Source organism: Callionymus lyra, chromosome 5 (assembly GCF_982586985.1).
Source record: "Callionymus lyra chromosome 5, fCalLyr1.hap1.1, whole genome shotgun sequence".
NCBI lineage: Eukaryota > Metazoa > Chordata > Actinopteri > Syngnathiformes > Callionymidae > Callionymus > Callionymus lyra.
The window spans coordinates 28,259,516-28,280,776 of NC_141822.1; the positions used below are offsets into that span (position 1 = coordinate 28,259,516).

General features: G+C 37.5%; 4 protein-coding genes across 14 annotated transcripts in view; 2 read left to right on the top strand and 2 right to left on the bottom strand.

The window, feature by feature from the left end:
* Positions 1–6,519, bottom strand: part of LOC148080125 (peripheral plasma membrane protein CASK-like) — a 32,192-nt gene extending 25,673 nt beyond the window's left edge. For 8 of the 9 annotated variants that reach the window (XM_087791691.1, XM_087791690.1, XM_087791688.1 and 5 more), the window contains exon 1: positions 5,882–6,518. In XM_087791691.1, coding sequence (XP_087647817.1) covers positions 5,882–5,940 — 59 coding nt within the window. In that variant the 5' untranslated portion in view covers positions 5,941–6,518. Of the gene's footprint in view, positions 1–5,881 lie in introns of all 9 variants that reach the window. The other variant, XM_087791684.1, reaches the window with a different exon arrangement.
* A 2,614-nt stretch (positions 6,520–9,133) lies between these two features.
* On the top strand, positions 9,134–12,688 carry cenpl (centromere protein L). Its single transcript, XM_087791695.1, has 5 exons — positions 9,134–9,173; positions 9,777–9,939; positions 10,013–10,255; positions 11,181–11,747; positions 12,050–12,688. Exons 1-5 carry the CDS (start codon positions 9,154–9,156, stop codon positions 12,122–12,124), a joined length of 1,068 nt encoding a protein of 355 aa, XP_087647821.1. The 5' UTR covers positions 9,134–9,153; the 3' UTR covers positions 12,125–12,688.
* LOC148080128 (FUN14 domain-containing protein 1) lies at positions 12,381–16,298 on the bottom strand. Of its 2 annotated transcripts, none has more exons than XM_087791697.1 (5): positions 16,228–16,298; positions 15,593–15,758; positions 15,433–15,508; positions 14,951–15,079; positions 12,381–13,937 (listed from the first exon to the last, which is right to left on the bottom strand). In XM_087791697.1, the coding sequence occupies exons 1-5, from the start codon at positions 16,250–16,252 to the stop codon at positions 13,860–13,862; spliced, it is 474 nt and encodes a 157-aa protein (XP_087647823.1). In that variant the 5' UTR covers positions 16,253–16,298; the 3' UTR covers positions 12,381–13,859. The 2 variants fall into 2 exon arrangements, with proteins under 2 accessions (XP_087647823.1, XP_087647822.1); XM_087791696.1 differs by having other exon boundaries at positions 14,945–15,079.
* Positions 16,299–16,826: 528 nt separating this feature from the next.
* The window catches only part of LOC148080129 (lysine-specific demethylase 6A-like), a 30,129-nt gene continuing 25,694 nt past the window's right edge, over positions 16,827–21,261 (top strand). For both annotated transcript variants that reach the window (XM_087791698.1, XM_087791699.1), the window contains exons 1-2: positions 16,827–17,295; positions 17,410–17,473. In XM_087791698.1, coding sequence (XP_087647824.1) covers positions 17,120–17,295; positions 17,410–17,473 — 240 coding nt within the window. In that variant the 5' untranslated portion in view covers positions 16,827–17,119. The remainder of the gene's footprint in view (positions 17,296–17,409; positions 17,474–21,261) is intronic.

Below are 21,261 nucleotides of genomic sequence, written 5' to 3' on the forward strand. Positions count from 1 at the left end.
TGAAAAATTGCTGGCTACTGGAAAAAAACAATTTCCCGAAGGAGACCTCCTGAGGGATCAATAAAGTTTTACCTTACCTTACCTTAAAGTAAAAAAAAAAGTATACTGAGGTACTTAACTTGCATGGAAATTACCTGTTTGTGTCCTATATATGGTCCTTTCTATTCAATTACCTTAATTTCTTAATTTGTTTTCAATTTATCAAACAGACATCTAACAGCCAATTAAAAGGGCACATGCTCCATCTAGCTATCATTTATACTTTATAAACTTCTAAGAAAAAAACCTTTTTATTGTAACAAACATATGTTTTAAACCAAATACTAAAAAAAATATATTGACAGCAACTAGATAATAATGTTTACATTACATACAGGTTATTATTGTTTTTTTCAGATTTCCACATATGGTTATAAGAGCACAAAGCGTTAAATCCAATAAGTAGCAAGATGTCACAAACACAAATTGCACTCAACATGCAGAAAGTTTTTTCAAAGTTTATAGCAAAAAACATTATACTAACAGCTGCATTTTAGATGTCTACAGAGTATGGTTGAATCAGTTCTTGGGTTTGTGGCATGAAAGCGATGATCTTAACACTCATCAGAAACATCTGGGTCGACAATTAACCCAGAAAAACAAAAGCCGAAGTATGTGTGAACCACATTGTAAAACATGACACTTTCACCATCGGAACCCGCTGGAGTTCTGCTACCACACTGACCTCTTAACCTGTGTGGTGATGAGTTACAGCAGCTGCAGTTCACATAAAACGTGGCCTCCAGAGTGAGGTCAAGAAAATAAAGAAATCATAAAGTTTCAGCTTTTAACGGTTATTGGTGAGCAGGCCTGTGTCCGTCATTTTTCTCTGTGGCGATGGCCAGATTTTATCACCCAACACCAACTCACACTAATGGAGTAAGTCACACAAGACTGATGAAGACTTGACCGCTCATTTACTACAAGCGTTTTGTCTCAGACAGTGACGACTAGAAGTGTGTTCCGTCTTTGTGCTGACATCAACAAGCTTGTCGGCAGTATGGTCCATCCATTCTTCAAAGAAAAAACTATCACTCCACTTTCTACTTCACATTGTAGCACGACTTTCAAGTAACAACTCAATTAAGATAAACAGGTACAATGGTCGTCTTGTGAGGAAATCTTGAAGAGAAATCATTATTCATTCAGACTTTTACGAAAAAGATTATTTCAGTTTCATGATGATGCTGTCATTTCTATTGTTGCTGTCTCCACAGGCTGAATAAAAGCAAAACAGCCCTTTAAGACGTATGTTTTCTGACTATCTGTCTATCTGATCGCTAGTGGACACTTTACTTTTACCTAACTTTTCTCAGTGCTCTCCAAAATAAAAGCCAAATACCATTTGTCAATTAAACAAAAACATGTGAATATTTATCTTTTTATCAGAGTGGATTGAGTCAGCATCAGAAATGTTTTACTATTCATTAAAGCGTTTAAAGAATAATAGCAATGTAGACCGGAAGTACTCCGAAAGTACTCTATTATTTACTTATTGCGAGCACTCCCAGATTACATAAAGTCTACTGTCGATATTTAACGGGAATACTTTCCGAATACTACTGTTAGACTTTCAACACATGCCACAAACGAGCGTAAAATATAGATAAGATAAGATATTTTCTCAGGAACAATTATTTTCTTCGAGGCGCCAGTTGCTCTAATAAAATGGACATACTTTTGCCTATAATTCTAAAAACGAACGGATTATTCTGAAAATAATTCCAACTCTTAGTCGACATGAGAGGGATTTTAGGTAAACTAAACTTTAAATAGATCTAACTATATCCCTATGTGTTGATTCAAACTTCCGTTTCAACAAGTCAGGGTAAAAAGAGAAATAAATGAATGTCAATGCATTGCTACGAAAACAAAATGTTTGAAGGGAACTCTTTTAAATCAATCAATCACCAAAGTTGAAAATAAAACTTTCAATTATTTTTATGTACATTAATTATACATTTTTCAATTAAAAAACAATTTAAATTACATTAAAAACAAATGTAAAAAATGTAACTTTAGACACATATTTTATCGTGTGGCTTCAACAATGAGTTGTACTTGCACTGATCTAATGTGCAGCAATGAATGTTATAACTTCCATTAGGCAATAAGATGTGGTTGGACGAACCTGCCACATTTAACACATCAACACCATTTTTAATGTTGATGTAGAGGAAATCAAGTACTAAGTTGGTTCTCTTCAAAGCAGATACAATAATAGATGGCTGCAAAATATAGTTTGAAACAAATATTTAACAACTATCCAGGGATTATGAGGAATTACTCTGGGACGAAGAGAGCATGTTATTGTCTGAAAGGCCATGCTGACATCACCACAGCTGTGCAGAGTGGGCTCGCATTAAAACGCCCACACATGGCATACATTCGATGGCGGCGGTCTTCAAACATCACCCCAGAGTTGCAATCTTCAGCCTGGCTCATGTTTGGTCACAGCAGCCTTGTGAAAAGAATGTGCGAGGACAGGGGTTGGATCACACACAACAAGCCTTATTTCTGGATTAAGTGACCCTTTTATGCCAGTAAAACAGCAATCCTTAAAGTCTGATCCCAAACCAGTGTTGAGTGTTGTCAGGGAAGTCTGGAAAAGTGTGTGCATCGACGCCCAGAAAGAAAGTTTTATGAATACTGTATGTATGTTTTGAGAATGTATTTTAACTGAAGGTTAAAGTAGCATGAAGAATTAAACTTTGAGTCATTTAAGGAGAATGGCAAATGTTGAGGTTCACAGCAGGATAAGATCCTATTGTGTCGCACATTGGAGTAAAGTGTCGACCGAATTAACACTCGTGTACGAAAAAGCATTACTCAAATTTCAACGTGTTAATTGAACAAGTTTGTACGGTTCAGAACTGTTGAGGCGCCGACCACAATGATCCAGAGTGCGTCTGTGATGCAAATGAACAAACTCTTTGAATAGCATAGTGGAAATTAGCATTTGTCTTGCATGACATAAAAATGTAGAGCAGAGATGCCCACAGGATGTTAGACTCAACAAAGCAGAGTTTAAGTTCTATTCTAGGAACCATGTGGGCCACCCCAGAAGATGTCAGATGATTTATATTATTTGTTTTTTGTTGCATATTCTATGTAAGCATTAAAGAGGGCAAGTCGTTTAGCACATTTTATTCTCATATGCACTTTGACGGTTGCAAAGTTGAAGCTCTTTTAAGAACTTTATCCTGTAGATAATGACAGCTATTTACTATCAACAACAATTCATCCAAAAGAACATTGATATTTCTAAATACATTAGACCGTGCTTGTAACCATCAGTGGAGCACACACACATAAATCATAATAATGCGTCATGAACAGCCAAATCAATAGGCACCGAGCAAAAGTAGGTTTTTGTAATTGGATTGATTCACATCACTCCACAGAGCAGCACCTTCCAAGTTTCAGTAAAATATAAGTTGAATCCATGTCAATAAGTGAAATTTATTGAACTACAGGAGGAAACACTTTTAAACATTGCCAAACACTTGCAAGGCATTTGTTTAAAGAGTTAAAGGTGAGGGAATTTCAGTGAGAAAAATGTATTCTCCATTTTTTTTCTCTGCTTATTGGCAATGTTTAAATGTATAATAGTTGTAAGTTTTGTTTAATTATTTGGAAATGTATAAGACAAATGTTTCAGTTTTCATTACTTTAATGTGTCTCAACACTGTTTGAATGTTTGAATAGTTTTACTTTTTTTTTCATTGTGCATCTATAAGGAAAAATTCTAACATCACTATTCTTTGTGTGTGAAATGATGTATTGTTGGTTTTGTTATTTGACAAAGCTATGTACTTGTAGAAAATGTAGTGGTATTAGTATCGACTACTGAAAAGTTGGTATTTTGACAACCCTATACCTGAGCTTCTTGAGAACACAGGTTTCCATTCAGAAAAAGAAAATGTAATGAAAGAATTGTGTGACAGCTTTAAATCAGTTCACTTCAAGATATAAGGGTTTTTAGTTCTCTTTTAAGTGACTGATAAATTGCATACAACATGTTTCATATTCTCAGTAATACAATTACAAAGAATGGTTAAAGCTATTGAAGGCGGCCATATTTGCCCATTGTTTACCAGACAGTATATTTGCTACATGAACCTCATTGATAAACAACCAGTTCTGATCAATAACACATGACCTCTTTCAGGACAGTTAATGTAGTCACAAGTCTGATCTGTCTGGAGTCCCACGCTCACCTTAGACTGAGTTCTGTCATTGCACAACACCATTATAGTGGCTGAGTCACACGTATGGTATGACTTATGGTATCATGCGACATTTATCCGTCGATGACTACCGATTAAAAAGCATGTGTGCGATTAAGCGTCACTAAATAAAGATAACCACACACTTGTATCCTCGTACTCACTAATAAAACGTGATGAATGGAGACATCTTTGAGTGCGATATTAATCAGGGGTAATAATAGACAAACGGTCAGAGCAACAATAAAAGAAGATAATACGGTCCGTGCATCAGGTTTGAACGAACTGAAGGTGTAAAGTTAAACTAGAGACACAAGTGTTCTACAAGGTGATAGAGCTGAAAACATAATATAAATATTTATTTGACAATGTTTTATTGTCCTGTTGATACTATTAATCATGAGATTTTAGCATCACTTTGTATATAATTTAAATATTTGAATTATTTTGAGTTAACACCTGAACACTTCAATCTGCGTATTAATTGAGAAGTCTATTCTAACCATAACTAAACGTGCTGGTAAATACTTTTATCAAATACTGTAGCGTCATTTAGACAACTTGATAATGTTTTATATTCACCAAGTTAATTAGAATTGAACTTTAATATACAAAAATACTAATAGTTTAAGTCCATTGCCTACTTCTTGCGCTGATTAGAACAACAGTAGCAGAAGTCTACGGCTGATAAACAAACTAAATGGACCCTCAGACCACCAATATGTTGCATATCAAAGAGACAAGGGGGTGTTCATGTGGGAGGGGAAGTAAAGTGAGGTTTACGTCATCATGGGGGGGCTAGAATGAAAGAGCTGGCAATGTCAACAAAACCATCAGCCCTCTACCCTGCTCAACTCTTGTTTTGTTTGTCCCTCAACTGTCGACATGATTGATCAGTATCAACTGTCAATCTAGGATATTTTTCTTTTTACTCGCCATGTCTAAAATTTATGTAAACATTAACAGGGTTTTTATCAATTGAATGAAGTTGAATTCAATTTTCAGACTTTTAATACTATTTTAAATTAAATCCAAGACTATAAATCAAAATTGAAACCTCAATCCAGTGAAACAACCAGCACAAGTAAGTAAGTAAGTAATTTTTATTTATATAGCACTTTCCCAGACCAGGGTCACAAAGCGCTTAAACAATCAAAACAATATTCAATAAAGTATATACTTTAAAGGTCAAGATAAAACAAGGTACTTGATCTCTCTCATAAATGTACCTCATAGTGAGATATAGTTGTATCTATTAATACAGATATGAAAATTAATCATCAATACTTTAAAATTGTGAGTAAAGTTAACAGTGATTGATTCATATTCAAGCTGTATTTTAAACCTAAACACATGCTTTTCAAAGAGCATATACATCTTGTTCAACCATTTTTTTTCTGCATCACCTTGTCAACATGAAGGTGAAAAATAAAGATGTTTCAAAGCATCTTTTGGTAGATGTTCTCCAGGGTGTCTGCTTATATACACCAGACATATGATCCATGTCAGTGTCCATTATGTAAAAGGGGATCCCTCTTAAATCATCTTTAGTGTAATCATTAATGTGTAACAGAGAAGGACTAACAACAGTGTGTTTTAATGGCGGTACTTACTTGCCAATGACTTCACACAGCTCGTAGACATCCTCAAAGAGCACGTCGTCGTCCGCCATGGTCTACAGGTAAAACGAGGGGGGGATGCTCGCCTCAGATATATCCCACCCACACGAGGCTCGCCTCAAGTCGGGTGACAGGCCGTTAAAAGGTGCAAAAATCCCTCTTGGTTGGTCAACGATGGCGAGGAGGTCCAGGGTTAGCCGGTCTAGAGCCACATTAGCTGTCAGTCCGCGGCCCCACCTTCTGCTGCCTCTCCCAGTGGATAGCTCGGGAGCTAAGGCTAGCTGGATAGCAGCCACTGACCAGACTGCGGGGTGTGGAGATCTCCTCGCTTCACATGCACAAACGGGTCACTCTTTGCATCCTCCGGGCGGACTGGGATCCCCACATAGATGTCTCCCTCCCCAGACAAAAAGATGCTGCTTTTCCCAGGGAAAAAAAACCGGTTGGTTCCACCGTTATTACACCCAGTATCTGGCTTATCCCAGTAGGATCTAGAGAGAGCGGGGTGCACTCCGGCTCCCTCCGTCTGAGTGGAAGACGCTCATGGTGACGCCTTCAAATGCCTTTTTGGGGTGTTGAAAAATTGCATTAAAAATCCAGCTCATCCTCAGCCTTTTCCTTCGCTCTCGTCCCGACGCCCGCCTGCTCTGATGCTGCTGCTCCGACTTCCAGAAATGCCCCGACTCCTCCCTCTGTCGGGCAAGAAACTGGAGCCGAAATGGTGTGGTCCGGTGGAAGGGAGCCCGCTTGCAGCCCAGTGTAGTTAGAGCCAAGATGGCGACGGCGCGGGGCCGATTTAAGCGCAGTTTCCTAATCTTCCCCCAACAGCAGCATCCAGACTCTCCCGCGCAAGCGTCGGCCATCCACGGCCATCACCTTACGTCAGCCCTTCTCTGCTCCTCCGTTTAACATGCAGTCTACACCACTCTCTGCTCCCCTGACCAAATATTAAGTGTTAGATTCAAACTAATACAACACAGACATGGATTATTTTTTTAGGGATTATATTGGTCCTCACATTCCTGTGGACTTTGGTTTACTGGTCAGGGGGTCTCTGGATAATAAAGTACTCTTAGTTATGTATGCTGATAAATAAAAACTTCGACACACTGACATAAGAATATGTATTATATATTATTAATATTTGTATATGATGGGATTGGTTATTATATATTCCTGTCAAGAAGTTAACTTTAAACCTTATGAAGATAGTTTGGTTGATCTGGGACGTTAGTTAAATTATAATAAAGACCATAATAAATTGTTGAACTTACTGTTGTGAAAATATTAAATGAGATGCAAGACTTGGTAAACATCCTTTTGTCATTTTATCCTACCTGGTCATTTATTAAGTGGGTGGATGTGGGTAGTCAATAGTGATGGGTTGACGAGGCCTCATGATACAGAATCAACTGTGTGATGCTGTAGTATAATGCAGTATTTTGTATCCTAAAATTCCACTAGATGGCACTCTCAGCATTATCATCCAATATATTAATAGCATTAAGCAGCTGATGCTGTATCATGAGGCCTCATCAACCTGTCACTAGTAGTCAATTTACAGTTGTGCTCACAGTCATTTTTACATCACTTTTTATTCGTGAAGGCTTTTCCTTGATTTTCTTGAACTCCTGTGTTGTTCTCAGTGTTATCTTGACCTTTAAAGTATATATTTTATTTAATATTGTTTTGATTGTTTAAGCGCTTTGTGACCCTGGTCTGGAAAAGCGCTATATAAATAAAAATGACTTACTTACTTACTATAACTGACATAATTTGTTCCCATGCCATTTGAATGAGGGTGTTGTGGTTATACCAAGTATTTATAACGTTTTAATTTGAGTGACCATTAGGGTGGGGCTGTTTGAGGACCACCTCGAGTAGACTTGTCAGTTTGTTTTACATTCTAAACTCTTTGTTTGATAACTAATATAGAGTTTCAAATTCAGTTGTTTGACCAAACATCTGTGCAGCAAACAGAAAATTATTACTTTTAAATTTGGAAACAACAAAACAGAAACATAGGAAAGCGTTTCAATTGTTATGGATTAAGGTGGACATTTAAAACGCATCATAACCTTTATTCACTCATTGTTGAGTTGCTGGGATCTGTTTTTCTTTTCTCCATTATAGTCTTACTTTAACTGTAAAGTGTCTTGAGATTACTTTGTTATGATAAGACACTTTAAATAAAATTGAATATATCTGCGCAAATTACCCACAGCCACTGAGTTTCTAAAATACTTATTTTTTACTTGGTCTTAGAATATTATATTATTATTATATATATAATATAATTTACTTGGTTCAATTATAATCGAACTTAAATGTGAAAGCGCTACCTAGTGGTGATACGAATCATTCCTCGATACAGTCATTATCAACCCAAAGCAAAATAGGATGTCAATTAAACGTGGGGAGAAAAAAAAGACAATAAAAAAATTGCAACATCATCACTATCATTGCAAAACACCTCGAGAAAATCGTCCAAAAGAACCACAGGGCTGCGCATTTTCCTCTTAAAGCAGTTTCCATGGTGCTGCATCCCTTCGCGCATCATTCGGGAACAACCGCAATTGGTTGAAACCCAGCAGCAGCTTCCGTGGATCCGATTGGCTGTTGATGTGGTCATCTCACCCAGTGTTTAGTTGTCTGTGCTACTGAGTGCCGATCATGCACGCGGATAGCAGGGGCATGAGACCAGGAGTCATTGGATGTGTTGAAAGAAAGATATTTAAACAAACCAAAAAATGGAGATGTGGCATAGAGAAAGAGAGAAGAGGCAGTTTCCATGGTAACAGACCGAACAGACACACGCGCACACTCTTACACAGTATAATTATGATCGCAACGAATAATTAGAAAAATGGATTGTTATTTTTATTGAGCCGTGTACCCACATTTAACTAAATATAGACTTGCATATTGTTGTATTACAAGCTACTAATCGAATATCTCATATGCTGTCATTCAGCAGCGAATGGGCTTCGCGAATAAAATTGCTGTTTGAATTTACAGTAGCATCACTGCGTCACAGATACTTGTTAAAAAAATATATATGTACGTTCAACAATAACTTGTGAACTTCTTATTAACAAATCACGTTTACAATTTAGAGAAGAATGTTATATTCTGAAATTCAACTCGGTAGTCACCACTTCCTGTTTGCTCTACTTGGATTGGTTGATTTTGTCCACGTGAGTTTTGGAACCCGCGATGTTCAAATACACTTCCGGTTGTGCTCGTTTCTTTTTGTCGCCGTAAACATGGAGCTCCACGAAAGCAGGTTATTTTTTCAAATGTATTCTTTGTCTCGAAATCACTTGCTCTGATTACAGAATTTGTACTTTGAATGGTGCCTTATACGATTGGACATTGGAAGTTTTTTCCGAAGAATTTGCAAATATTTGTAACCGATCAGATAGACGCATCTTTTTCTGATGACTTGTGATTTATTTACATGTTGTAGCCATGTTGGTTTAGCAACTGCAGTGAGGTTTTTGCCTTTTTACTCACTCAGTACAACACTACGCCACAAACTGCGTTTTATCTTAATAAAATAAACGCCCCTTCCTTGTTTAAAAAGCGCTCTAAAAATGTAAATTACTTACTTACAGTGCTAGCATTACTTGTGTGGCCTGCTAGAGCCTTGAAGCTATATGTTGTTCCTGTTTGTCTTTGCTTTTATTGTAAGTAACTATGAATTCCTGTCTGACATGCAAAGAGCTTACTCGATCTGTGTTCTTTAAAGCAGGATAATATACCATTGTTGGTTTACTGTAGAATTCCTTGATTCCTGAAAATGTGGTTTAATTTTGAATGTTATGTTTGATCGATTGCATGCATTGAATGCATAAAACTGTATAATAATCTATCTTTTCCCCCCTAGTGGATTGAAGACTCCTATATCTCGTATAGTACTTCAGAGGAGAAGCAGAAACCAGAGCTGCCGTCTTTCATACCGCAGCAGCATTGGTACCACATCACGTTATCGTTTCAGGACCAGGCGCTCGGGGCCAACTGAAAATCCTTTAAGATTAATTGATGACGCTGTAAGTATTTGCAATAATACCTATTGTCGTGTGTGTTGTCGTATAACAGTAGCTGACATGACTTGTCCTTCAGGATAAGGTGAACCCGATGCAACTGGCCACGCAGGAGTGGCACCTGATGTACGTGACTCCTCTCCACAAGTTTAGATACGCCCAGCTAAAGAACTACTCCCGGCAGCTTGCAGCATTCATTGTGGCTGAGAAGCAAAAGGGTGTTGCTGTGGATATAGAGATACAGAGCAGCTTCAAAGTCACCTTCTCGATGGTCGATTGGATGGCTGACACCGAGGATAGTGCAGAGACCGTTTTTATTCAGGTAATCGTTTGCATTTTTTATTCTGTTTTCCTATTTGTGTATTTTACATAAATTATTAAAAACCTCTCAAAATTTAAAAATGTGAACACCTAAGTAGTAAGATATTATGTTATTTTTAAAGCTCCAACTATTCATTAACTTTTTTTTTTAATTTACAGATTGACAATCACAATAGTATAGCTCACAAAATAGTATTGGTTAGTTTGATTGCAGCAGTTTACTCTCACAGCAGATGCACGTCGAGGTTCTTCTTCAACAAAGTTAATTTAGCAACTTCGGATATATTTGTATGCTTGGGGCCCCTTAGGAAATCCAAGTTGAATTGGCTGTTTTGTTCAAAGTGGTACCAGGCAATGAGAAGGCTTTTTTTTTCATGTTAAAATTAACATTTGGGTAAATCTGTCCCTAAACATGTAATTTGTTTTACATTTTGTCTAGTGGACCTTAAATTTAATTTCAAATGGTATTTAAAAAGTCTTGCCAAGCTGATTTATATATTTTTTTCAATAAATTTCAGTTTGCAAATAAAAATACATTTGATTGTTTTTTTGAAGAAACCTTTACTATATTTTGCGTTTTAACAGCGTGTGACAAAAATATATTTTAAAATTAGTTTTTTTGATAAAAATTGTTTTCCAAAATAAGGTTAACGTGACCCACTTGTTCTATGAAGTTGGGATTGAACCGTTATCCCATTAGCACTTTTGTGCTCTTTACATATCTATTTATTTGAGCTTTAATATTAAACCCATACGTCATTTTCTAACTCATGTAACCGCCTACTGATCTTTAAAAGAAGACACTGTTTAATAAAGCTTCATCAGCCCATGACTACCTGTAGGTTGTCAACAGGTATTTAGTGTTGAGGGCTCTTTTTATCATTAGAAAACTGGTTTCTGACCAATGTTCTTTTTTCAACCTTCAGATCAATTCCAAGTCTTTGTTCGGTACCGAGGGTAAGCCACAGAAGGTGGTGTGGAAAGGCTGGCTGTCTTGCAACAATGGCAAGCCAGAATACCTGGGCTCCTTACCTAAAGACCTAATGTTGCTGCCACTGTTTGGTTACATTGGTTCGGAGGCCATCAGCTCTCTTGTCAAGAACTGGTTCCAGTTGAACTTTGACTGCTGCATTGGCCAATTGGAAATCAATCATACCAATCTGCAGTGGCTTGCAGCTCTCTGGACCAACTGTCACAACGAGTCGGATATTCAAAAGCTGGAAATGGTCTGGACTCTTCCAGTGGATCCACTGCTGCAAGTTTCGTATTGCGTTTACTCCAAGGAGGTGTGGGATCTATGGTGCAGCATGAGAAAGAGCCCAGAGGAAGACGGGTGTGCAGATGAGGATACTATTCACTTGGAGGAGGTTTTGGGGTTCATTCAGGGGCTGCAGACTCACTTTTTCAGACACTTCAGGTTAGACCTCACAGCAGGCAACCTCAGTCAAGTTTCCACAGCTCTGGGATCTGCAAAGCACCACGGAAGGATAAAGGTACATCTCACAGTTGTGTGGATATGAAGTTGAGTTATTTTGACTGAAAATGGTATTGTTCTAAATTAGGGGTACATGCATGAATTATTGATCAGGATGCACTTGATGATTTAAATTACAAATCTAAATCCCATGTTGCAGATTATTTGGTGGTGTTGGGGATAATTAAGAAGTAGCAGAACCAATTTTTGATTTCTTTAAAACCGAAAATGGATAAAAACATTTATGATAAGTGTATTTAGCGAGGAAAATGATGACATCCAATTCTCTACAATTAATTAGATTGTCTTTTTCCATTTCAGATCAACAACTGCAAACACCTGATGACAACATTGACCCTTTTGACGGATTGTGCGCTCTCGAAAATGCCCATTTAAGTGTAATATTTTAAAGTAACTGAAATTTCTATTATGCTACATCCAGATTTGTTGATTTGTAACATCTTTGTAAATCTTTCTTTTTCTTTTTTTTTCTCTTTGTAAATATTTTACCGTGTGTGTGTAAATGTATATGCATTTCCATTTATATCTTTAATAAATCCCAACTCATTTTATTGGTTGTTTACAACAGTTCTCGTACAGCAAAAAAACCTATGAAAAGTGTTGAGACATTGATAAAATGAAGGAAACAGGATATATTTTAAACTTTTAATTTCAACAAACATTTGACCTTAACAATGTAAAAAAAAAAAAATAGTCAAAGAAAAAGCGTTACAAAATAATGCACAAGAATAAACAACCCCAAGTTCACTACAGCGTTGTCACAGTAAGCAGCTATCAATGTCTCAATAGAAGAAAACCAACAATGGTGATACTTAACACTTTGATGAGACCTCATACAAATAACAAATCATATAAAGAACTCTTGTTCTTATTTTATTTTGATTATTTTTTAATGAAAAATTGCTGTATTTGCTGTGGATAATTGAAAAAAAAAAACAATTTCCCGAAGGAGACCTCCTGAGGGATCAATAAAGTTCTAACCTAAATAAAGCAGTGATGGACCGTGAGAGCCTCCAGTGGATTTTCTGCTGGCCTTTACAGTGTATATACTCCCAAAAGTTGCATGTTGTATTTCATATTATATCTACCTGGTGGATATAACATGCCACATAGTATGACGGCAGAATCAAGATCGCTGCCCTGAATTGGGGGGCACAGCTTCAACAAATTTCGCTATTGCATTTTCATCCCAAAAAGACAAAAATATTCATTTTTAATGGCAATGGTGCGCATTTCATTATAAACAGACCCAACGGTGACATGGATTCCTTTTTTTTATCTCGAGATACTTGTATCTCATCAAAGTGACATCTAGTGTTATTTTGAAGCACTATTTCATGATACTTGAGCTTAAAAGGATAAGAAATATTTGCCAGTAGTGATATTTGTGTGATTCAGTATGATTCTCCAGCCATAGTGTCATATTCATGCCATTTATTATGAGGTGTATTCATTTGGGTTGGACTAAGTATGACGTTGTTGCTGACCTAGGGCTGATATGGCCGCCACTGAAATAAAGTAATTTACTATAACACTGATGACTTCCACTTACTGTTTTTGCATTTGTATATTGAAAGCTTTCAGTGAAACAATATATTTACATTATAATAATAATAATACACAGAACATGTCCAAAACAATACCACTGTCATGATTTCCCCTTTGTAAGGAAGGAATGGTCCCCAGGTTTTGATCTTCCATATGAAGCTTCACCAACTACTTCATTATGTTTGAATTAAGACATTTTCAACTTCATTGCCATCACCATAGCAACAGTCAAGCACTTAACACCTCACTAGTTTCTCAAGACTATTTGTATAAAAGTTATCAGCTTTTATTCTTAAATTTGGCACCTCTTATTAAGTAAAGCCTTGCTCTCGCCAAGGGTAGAAAGAGTCGAAAACAAAATATCAAAAGATTCCTCAGTTTGTTTAAGAAATGAAATAAAAAACTTGCCTCTTAGTAGACCATGAGATGCATGAAGGGATCAACAAGCTTCACTCACTGTACAGTAACACAGCACATACTTAAGAATAATGCACTGAAAAGTTGGAATGAGATGTCAATACTGAGATGAATAACAGACTGAATATAGGAATATATGAAGTTTTTAGGAGGCTAAACCCAGAAAGAATCCCCCAACAAACCCACTGGACACGCAGATGTTTCTCTTGATGAAGTCAGTCGCCTGCAGGAAGAACGAGAAGTGAATCATGAAACAGGGTGCAGAGTAACCATATGAACACTAGAGGACGTTATCTGACTTAAGACGAGAAGTCATAATGCCCCTTGTCTTATAGTTTACTAGTTTTGCTTTGCTTTTGGTTTGTGAAAAATGCTCCATCATTTCGGCATCTTCTACCCATAACATCTCATCGAAATAATATATATATTATTCTTAAAACAACGTCATCATAACTACAATTTCATTATTCAATGCTACTACTGTAAAGACTTATTAATGTTCATAAATCATTTGTGTTTTGAATATGTGTATAATTTAAGAAAATCATTCGTATTAGCAGTACATCTTTATATTACGAATTCCTTTTTTATTCCGACGATTATTAAATATATTGAAAAATATTCAAACATTTTCTCAATAAAATCAATCATTTGTTCAGTTGGTTTATCATACAAGTAATGACAAATTCTAATGAGTTTTTGACAGTAACCTGTATACGATTTCCCAGTTTACCAAATCAAAATCCTTTTCTTTGTTGATGTTTTCTTGTAAGGCTTGGATTTTCATTATGTGACCACTGGATACTCTCACGTGTTTGCCTATGGAGGATGAATCCACTTTGATTGTTCCACTTTAATTACATGCTGAATATCTAATACTACTATGATGGAAATCCAACATCCCTAGTGATTTATTTGAGCTTGATATTTCTCTGTCAAATGCTTCTTCTAGTGTTTTGGCCAAGACTTTTTATTTTTATTTTGCTTTTCCTTTAAATAAGACAATTAAGGTAAATGTCAAAATTATCTTTCTTCCTATAAATTGACACAAAACAAGACACAATAAGACAATGTTTCAAATCATAGTTTCTGGTAGTGATGGGTTGATGAGGCTTCATGATACGGCATCAAACAGCTGATGTTGTATCATTTGCCTTATCAACCTTTCTGATATCTTAGATCTGCAGAGTGGCGATCAATGCATGCAAAAGTAGAAGCTGTCACAGATACCTTTACCTCCTCAATGAATGAGTTTATCTCTGGAGCTGCTTTGTTGGCCTTCTTCTTAAGGTGCTTCTTGGCTTTATTCACATCTTTCTCCACCTTCTTCCAGTCTACTTGCACATAGCCACTGTGATTGGCAATCTGCGGAAACATAAAATGTGTCCTTGAGTTTCATTTACGCAAATAAAATAAATATATAAATAAATGGCTGAGTTCATCCTTTATGTGAATCGATCTTTATAATTGTTTTAAAGGCACATTAGAGAGCAATCAGAAAATTCTAAAAAAAATTGATAATTTTTACAATAGTGTTGACAATTATGACAGAATTACAAGTAGGGCCTCTTACAATATCGTAACAAATTAAAGTGTTTAAAAAGGTTCTTGCAGGACTTTAAATAAAATAATACTAAATTAAATGTATTACTTTTATTCTAAAACTGAAAATCTAATCTTTTTCTGACACACTGACGCCCTAATTTGTATTGACTTGCCTGCAAAAGTAAGAAACCTCCTCCAACAGCAGTTGCAGCAATCTTCCCAACTCTCTGGAAGAGGTATCCAGTGCACCTAGATAGTTTAAAACAAGTTATTTTAGGTCTTCCATCCCCTTGTTTTAGTCAACATTTGAGTTTGAGAAGCAGATAATCATACCATCCGGTCACTCCTCCCATCATCAATTGTGTTGCAACAGAATATTTCTCTGCAATGGGGCCGGAATGGTTTCCAAATACTCTGCTCCACCACTGATGTCTCCGGGCGTACTCTGTCAAATCCATCACCTCATAAACCTCCTCCTCGCTCTCAGGGTCATCCTGACCTGTTGTTAGAGGGATTCAAGGTGTGTTTATTGTCATTTCATTCGATATGAATGGGGCACTATTGGAATAAGTGTAATCTAATGGTTAAACGTCCTTTATGGTGTTTAACGATTTATAGGCATATTTTTTTAGCTTTCGAGTTCAGGCACAATAAAGGGGATACTTACTAAAAGTAACTGATTTAATCGGAAGTTATTTTAATGCAAAAACACCACTACTGAGTGAGAGACTAATCGAAGATACATTATTGTACCAGTTTTCACTGAAAACTGGCAAATGCGACGTTCACAGGGTGATGTTTTCATTTGAAAGCAGTAGTTTACTGGCAAACACAAACGTATAACACGGTTGTTGATCTCAGAGATGAAAGAAATATGATGTCGTCTGGTCCTTCCTTAAAATAGGCATTTATATGCAATGATTAAATGCTGTATGATGCGATATTTGCAGCTAAAAGGGGCGACTCACCTCCCTTGTGCCCAGTGGTCGCCATTTTGAAAAAAAAAAGGTTATGTCATAAGGATGTTGACAAAATAAACCACGCCCACACCATGACGCTCTGCCACGTCCGTCCGTATACTTTTTTATTTGATAAGAAATATCACATTACATGCAAAACGTAAGTAATAAATTACTATTATTTGTGTTTTGACTTATTATAGTGTTTTTTTAGTTTTGCTATTAAAAATAATGATGATTGAAACATTTTATGTTGAGTACTTATTTCAGTGAGTATGTAAGACGTTGTCGTATAAAATATTATTTTAAATATGAAATATAACAAAACGCATTTAATGTGTTCCAGATATGTTATAATCTGCATTATACATTAGGTCATGAAAATACAGTTCGATTATTATATTACGTTAATTATAATTGAATTAAAAATCGTACTATTCGGATAGTTTAAAATGTTATATTTATTTTTTAATATAAATAAAAAAGCTAGTGAATACATATCGAGGGGTGGGGGATGAATTATGGAGTCACGTGACGCAATGAAACAGCTTGTATTGGTTTAAGAAGGAAGTAGGGCGTGGCCAGAGCGGCGCGTGGGTTCGCTTGGGTTGACACTATTAAAACAACTTTATCTTCACCAACAATTTACGTTGTGCAATTCTGAATTATTGGATGGTTTTGCAATCCACGACCTGACATTTTTACTCGCATGGTTTCCTTCGTGAGGAGGAAGATGTGACGTTTGAGGAGCCAGCCCGGAGAGCGCCACTGTCCCCCTGCAAGGATTTACTACATCGAACCGCATCTTTTTTCATGCTGGGAAAAAGTTTTTGATCGTTTTGTTTACGTCGGTTTTCTCCCGATTCGGCGGCGATTGTCTCTGCGATTTTTCACGTTGTCCATGCAATCGTGCGGAGTGTCGGTGGCCGTCGCTGCTTGCGCTGCTGCTCGGAGTCTCGGCTCGGCTGCTGGTGGTGATGAGGAAGAGAAAATGGCGGCGGGAAAAGCGAGTGAAACAGAGGAGGACTTTCCGACACTGACAGCACAGGAGAGGGACAATTTAGGCGGAATTGACAGGTCGGGACGGCGAGCCCACTCACTTATGTCACCACACACCGTGAATTTGCACATGTAAAATGAATCCCGAGCGTTCTGTGAGTGATTCCTAAGTGGCCTGTGTTGTCTTTACAGCTCACTGTTTGGATTTCAGAAGCTTCATGAAGATGGCGCCAGAACGAAGGCCCTGTTGATAAAGGTTAGCGAATAAAACCCGCATGTGTTTTTTGCAACTGTATCGGCGAGCGGACTCCCGAGTCGACACCCCACGACCGCTACATTTTCATTTCCACCTCCTTCTTAGGCTGCAGCCTTGCAGCGGACACCGAGGCCAGCTAGCACCGCGTTAGCATCGCGGCTAACTCCCATGAACAGCGACCCCTTGCACCTGCAGGCACTCGATGGCGTTAAGTCAGATTAAACCCCATAATGTCACCCCTTCTTCCATTGTTATTTTCACGGCCGATCGTTACTTTTATGGGTACAAATCCAACGGCGTAAGCACCGATATCCCCCCTGCTTTTTAGCATCACAACAAACGTCGTCACGGCTTTTGTAACGCTTATTTGACTGCAGCAAGTGTTTTTTGGAAATGATTCTTAAAGTTTGTTGGTTGTGCAAACCGTACATGTCGCACAAAAATGGTCCCGTGCATGCATTTTAGCTCAACCTAACGTGTACGAGAAGCCGGTGACTACATCGAGCATATGTGGTCAGTCGCAAGGTTAATTCGGGTCAATTGCGTTTATCCGCCTTAATATGTGTGTGTGTGTGTGAGCGACATTGAACATGAATGATATACCTTTTTTTTTTTTCTCGTAACTTGACAAATATTTAATGGCTGGCTTTGGAGGTCCAAGATGGCGGGGCATGGCGAGATAGATCGCTTTAAACAGTTGTTCTTAATTCCATATATCTCAAATTGTGTGTGTTTGTGCGTGAATCTGGGTTGTTTTGCGTGCTACTGAAGGTCTAACGTCTCACATGTCTTTGTTTACATTTTTCACTACCTCTCTTTTCCATAAGGCACGTGGTTTTATGTCCCAAAAAATTTGACCGGTGTCTCCAACGCTTCATTCAAAGTGTATGGTAAACGTTTGCGTTTGTGGTGCGTTTTGACGTCTGTCTGTGGTACATCTATGAATCTGCTCGCTAGGTGGAGTCGAATACCAAAAAAAACATGTTGTCACACCATCATCCGTAGTGCAGGTGTATCATGGATTACTGCTTAAATATTACTGTTCATCCTGGCATGTAAACTGTATATATAAATCAGATCAGTGATTGACACAGATGTGCAGGAATGACGACATACCAGAATTAATCTGCTGGTTAAAAAAGGCTCTTCACATTACAGTAACAAATAATCAAGCATGTCTGTTCCTGGTTTTGCCGGGAATTTCCAAAGCACTCTCTCACAATTATGTTTGCACTGATAACTGATGTAGCAAAACTGATCCTGGTTCTTCCGACTTTCTAATCTGCTTGTTATGACTCCAATAACCTAGCTGGGAAACTTGCGTTTATAATTAATATTAATATTTTGGATGTGGTGAAATGTCAACAAATTCATCCAGCCCCTGTCCATTTATTTACTTAATCCTATTCTTCAAGGCGATCCCGGGGGCTGGGTTCTATCTCGGCTTCTTTCGGCGTGAGGCGAGGGACACCATGGAACAGATCGCTAGGCTAATGCACATTAAGTACAGTATATAGACCTGGGGCGCAGGATCGCTTACTTATTCTCAGTTGATCAAGATTAGTCGAAGTTGTCGACGGGCGTGTTTTTCCTGTGGCGTGAGGCATCTCTCTTCTTTGCAGTCTCTGCAGAGTATACAAATGTGTCGGAGCCCACATCAAGCAGCTACCCTCGCAAAACTTTGAACTTTGAAAGTTCGGGAGCATTTTAATGTTGGATAAAAGGGACCAATCGGACCTTGAATATAATTGCAGAACATCTGTGATGCACAAACATTTTGTAGAGCAAACAAGTCGGACTGTTGAATGAATCTCGCATTCGCAGTGTAATAAATCACAAAAAAAGGTATTGTTTAAATGTACATTTTATGATCAAATTCTGGCGTTAAGAGAGTTTTAACATTATGCCTCATGCCTTTTGTAATCGTATGAATTTTAGCTCTGTTTAGGTGGTTTGGGTAGTTGATGGCATCATTCACCTCTGATCGGCTGTGGTAAAGGAAGTTTTGTTTCTGTGGTGTAAAGGGTAAAGAGAGAGGCAGTTGTTGTTGAACGGTGTTGGAAAAGTGAAGCATGTTTGCTGTTGTCTGTAGCCTCTAGCAGCCTGTGGATCAACCTTCCAATAAAGTTACCAAAACACGCACTGGTCGGACAGGAACGTTCCGGAATTGTAAATTAAGTACAGGTAGGCTGACCAAGTGAGCCGTAACAATTGACACCTTTTAGCAAAAAGCAGCGACAATAATGTTTTATACGATTTCTTTTTTTTTTTCTGTAACATAACCTTTAAAAAGGCCATGGGTTTACTTCTTGTTTGAAGCAGCAACGTTAAAGGGCAACTAAGGTGTTGATTGATGAGTCGCTCTTAAATTGATCATGGACCTCTACTGTACTCATCAGTATGTGTCTGTTTGTACAAAACTCCCTTTTAATTGATATATTTATAAACGCTTGTTTTTTCCGGAGATTAAATCTTGTTTACCATAACCTCGCCCACTCTTCAATGATATATCAAGCATCGAGGTTAATTACAGCATGTCCTCAATCCCAGAAGACTTCTCCTCCAAGGGACTCCTTGTATAAACAAAGTAGTGGCGTGATTACAGTTGGTTGGGGGATGAGTGAAGCCCACTATTGCATCATAATGGGTGTTTATCGTTTGCATGTAATTAAAGCATCCTCCTACTTGATTTAGGCACTATGGATGGCTGAACTAGTAGATCCAACAGTCTATAAAATTGTTGAGTAGATCTTGATTTAAAGGTTGGACATCCCTGATCAGTCTTCGAAATACCCATCTGCAGTCTGAAATTTCAGATCGATTATTCAAGATTGCAGACAACCGTAGTGGGGCGTTTAATGGTGTTGGGACTAAACCAAACTAGTTTAATGTATTTTTCTATCATCATTGATAGTCCTGAAGTTTGGGAAAGTTGAATTTAGCGGCGCGTGCGTTTGACGTCACACACGGAACGCTGTCAGCCTTTATTCAACTAGTACTAAACACACTCTTTATTGGATTGATACAGAGTCCAATGATGAAGTCAACATTAACACTAACAAGTACATTTGTTATTGTTAACTTTCATGCATCAACTGAAAGTTTCTTTCATCTCTACAGAAAAGCAAAGTTAACTGCTTTGTTTTGTTTCGTCTTTGTTTCTTCAATCTACTCCTATTCTTTGTTGTGATGCATCTCTACATACTTATTAAAGTTAGTGGTGTTGAATCCTGTGGAGGGGTTTCTCCGCCAAACATCCTCACACGGCAACACTGCAGCAGCTGCTGTTAGCTCTGTTGTTAGCAGCAGCTGCTTCACTGGCGCGTAGTGTGACTTAAGTGCAAATATAGTTTGTTTTTTTAAATCAATACAGTGCGGTTGAATATCAATACAGTATCTGGGAAAAAAAAATATCGATATTATCGATATATTCTAACTCCCCTGGTATCAGCCGTCATAAGTCTGAACTCTTCAAACCTCAGTATGACTGCAACTTGAAACAATGCGTAGAGTAGTGAGTTGATGACATGAACAACTCATCTAATATGATGATGGCAGCTCGGATGAATTAAAGAACCAGACTAAAGTGTTTTTAACACGTTTACATCCTGACATCAGTTTTAAATGTCCATAGAGATGTGTGCTGCTGGCGTGTTCGTGTGAACCTTAAAGTTTATTACCTTGTACAATAACACAATCCAAACTGATGGATTACAATTTATTATTTTGTATCACAGTAGATTATTTTTAAAGATGACATAATGATAAGGGCAACTGTGCAAAAATGA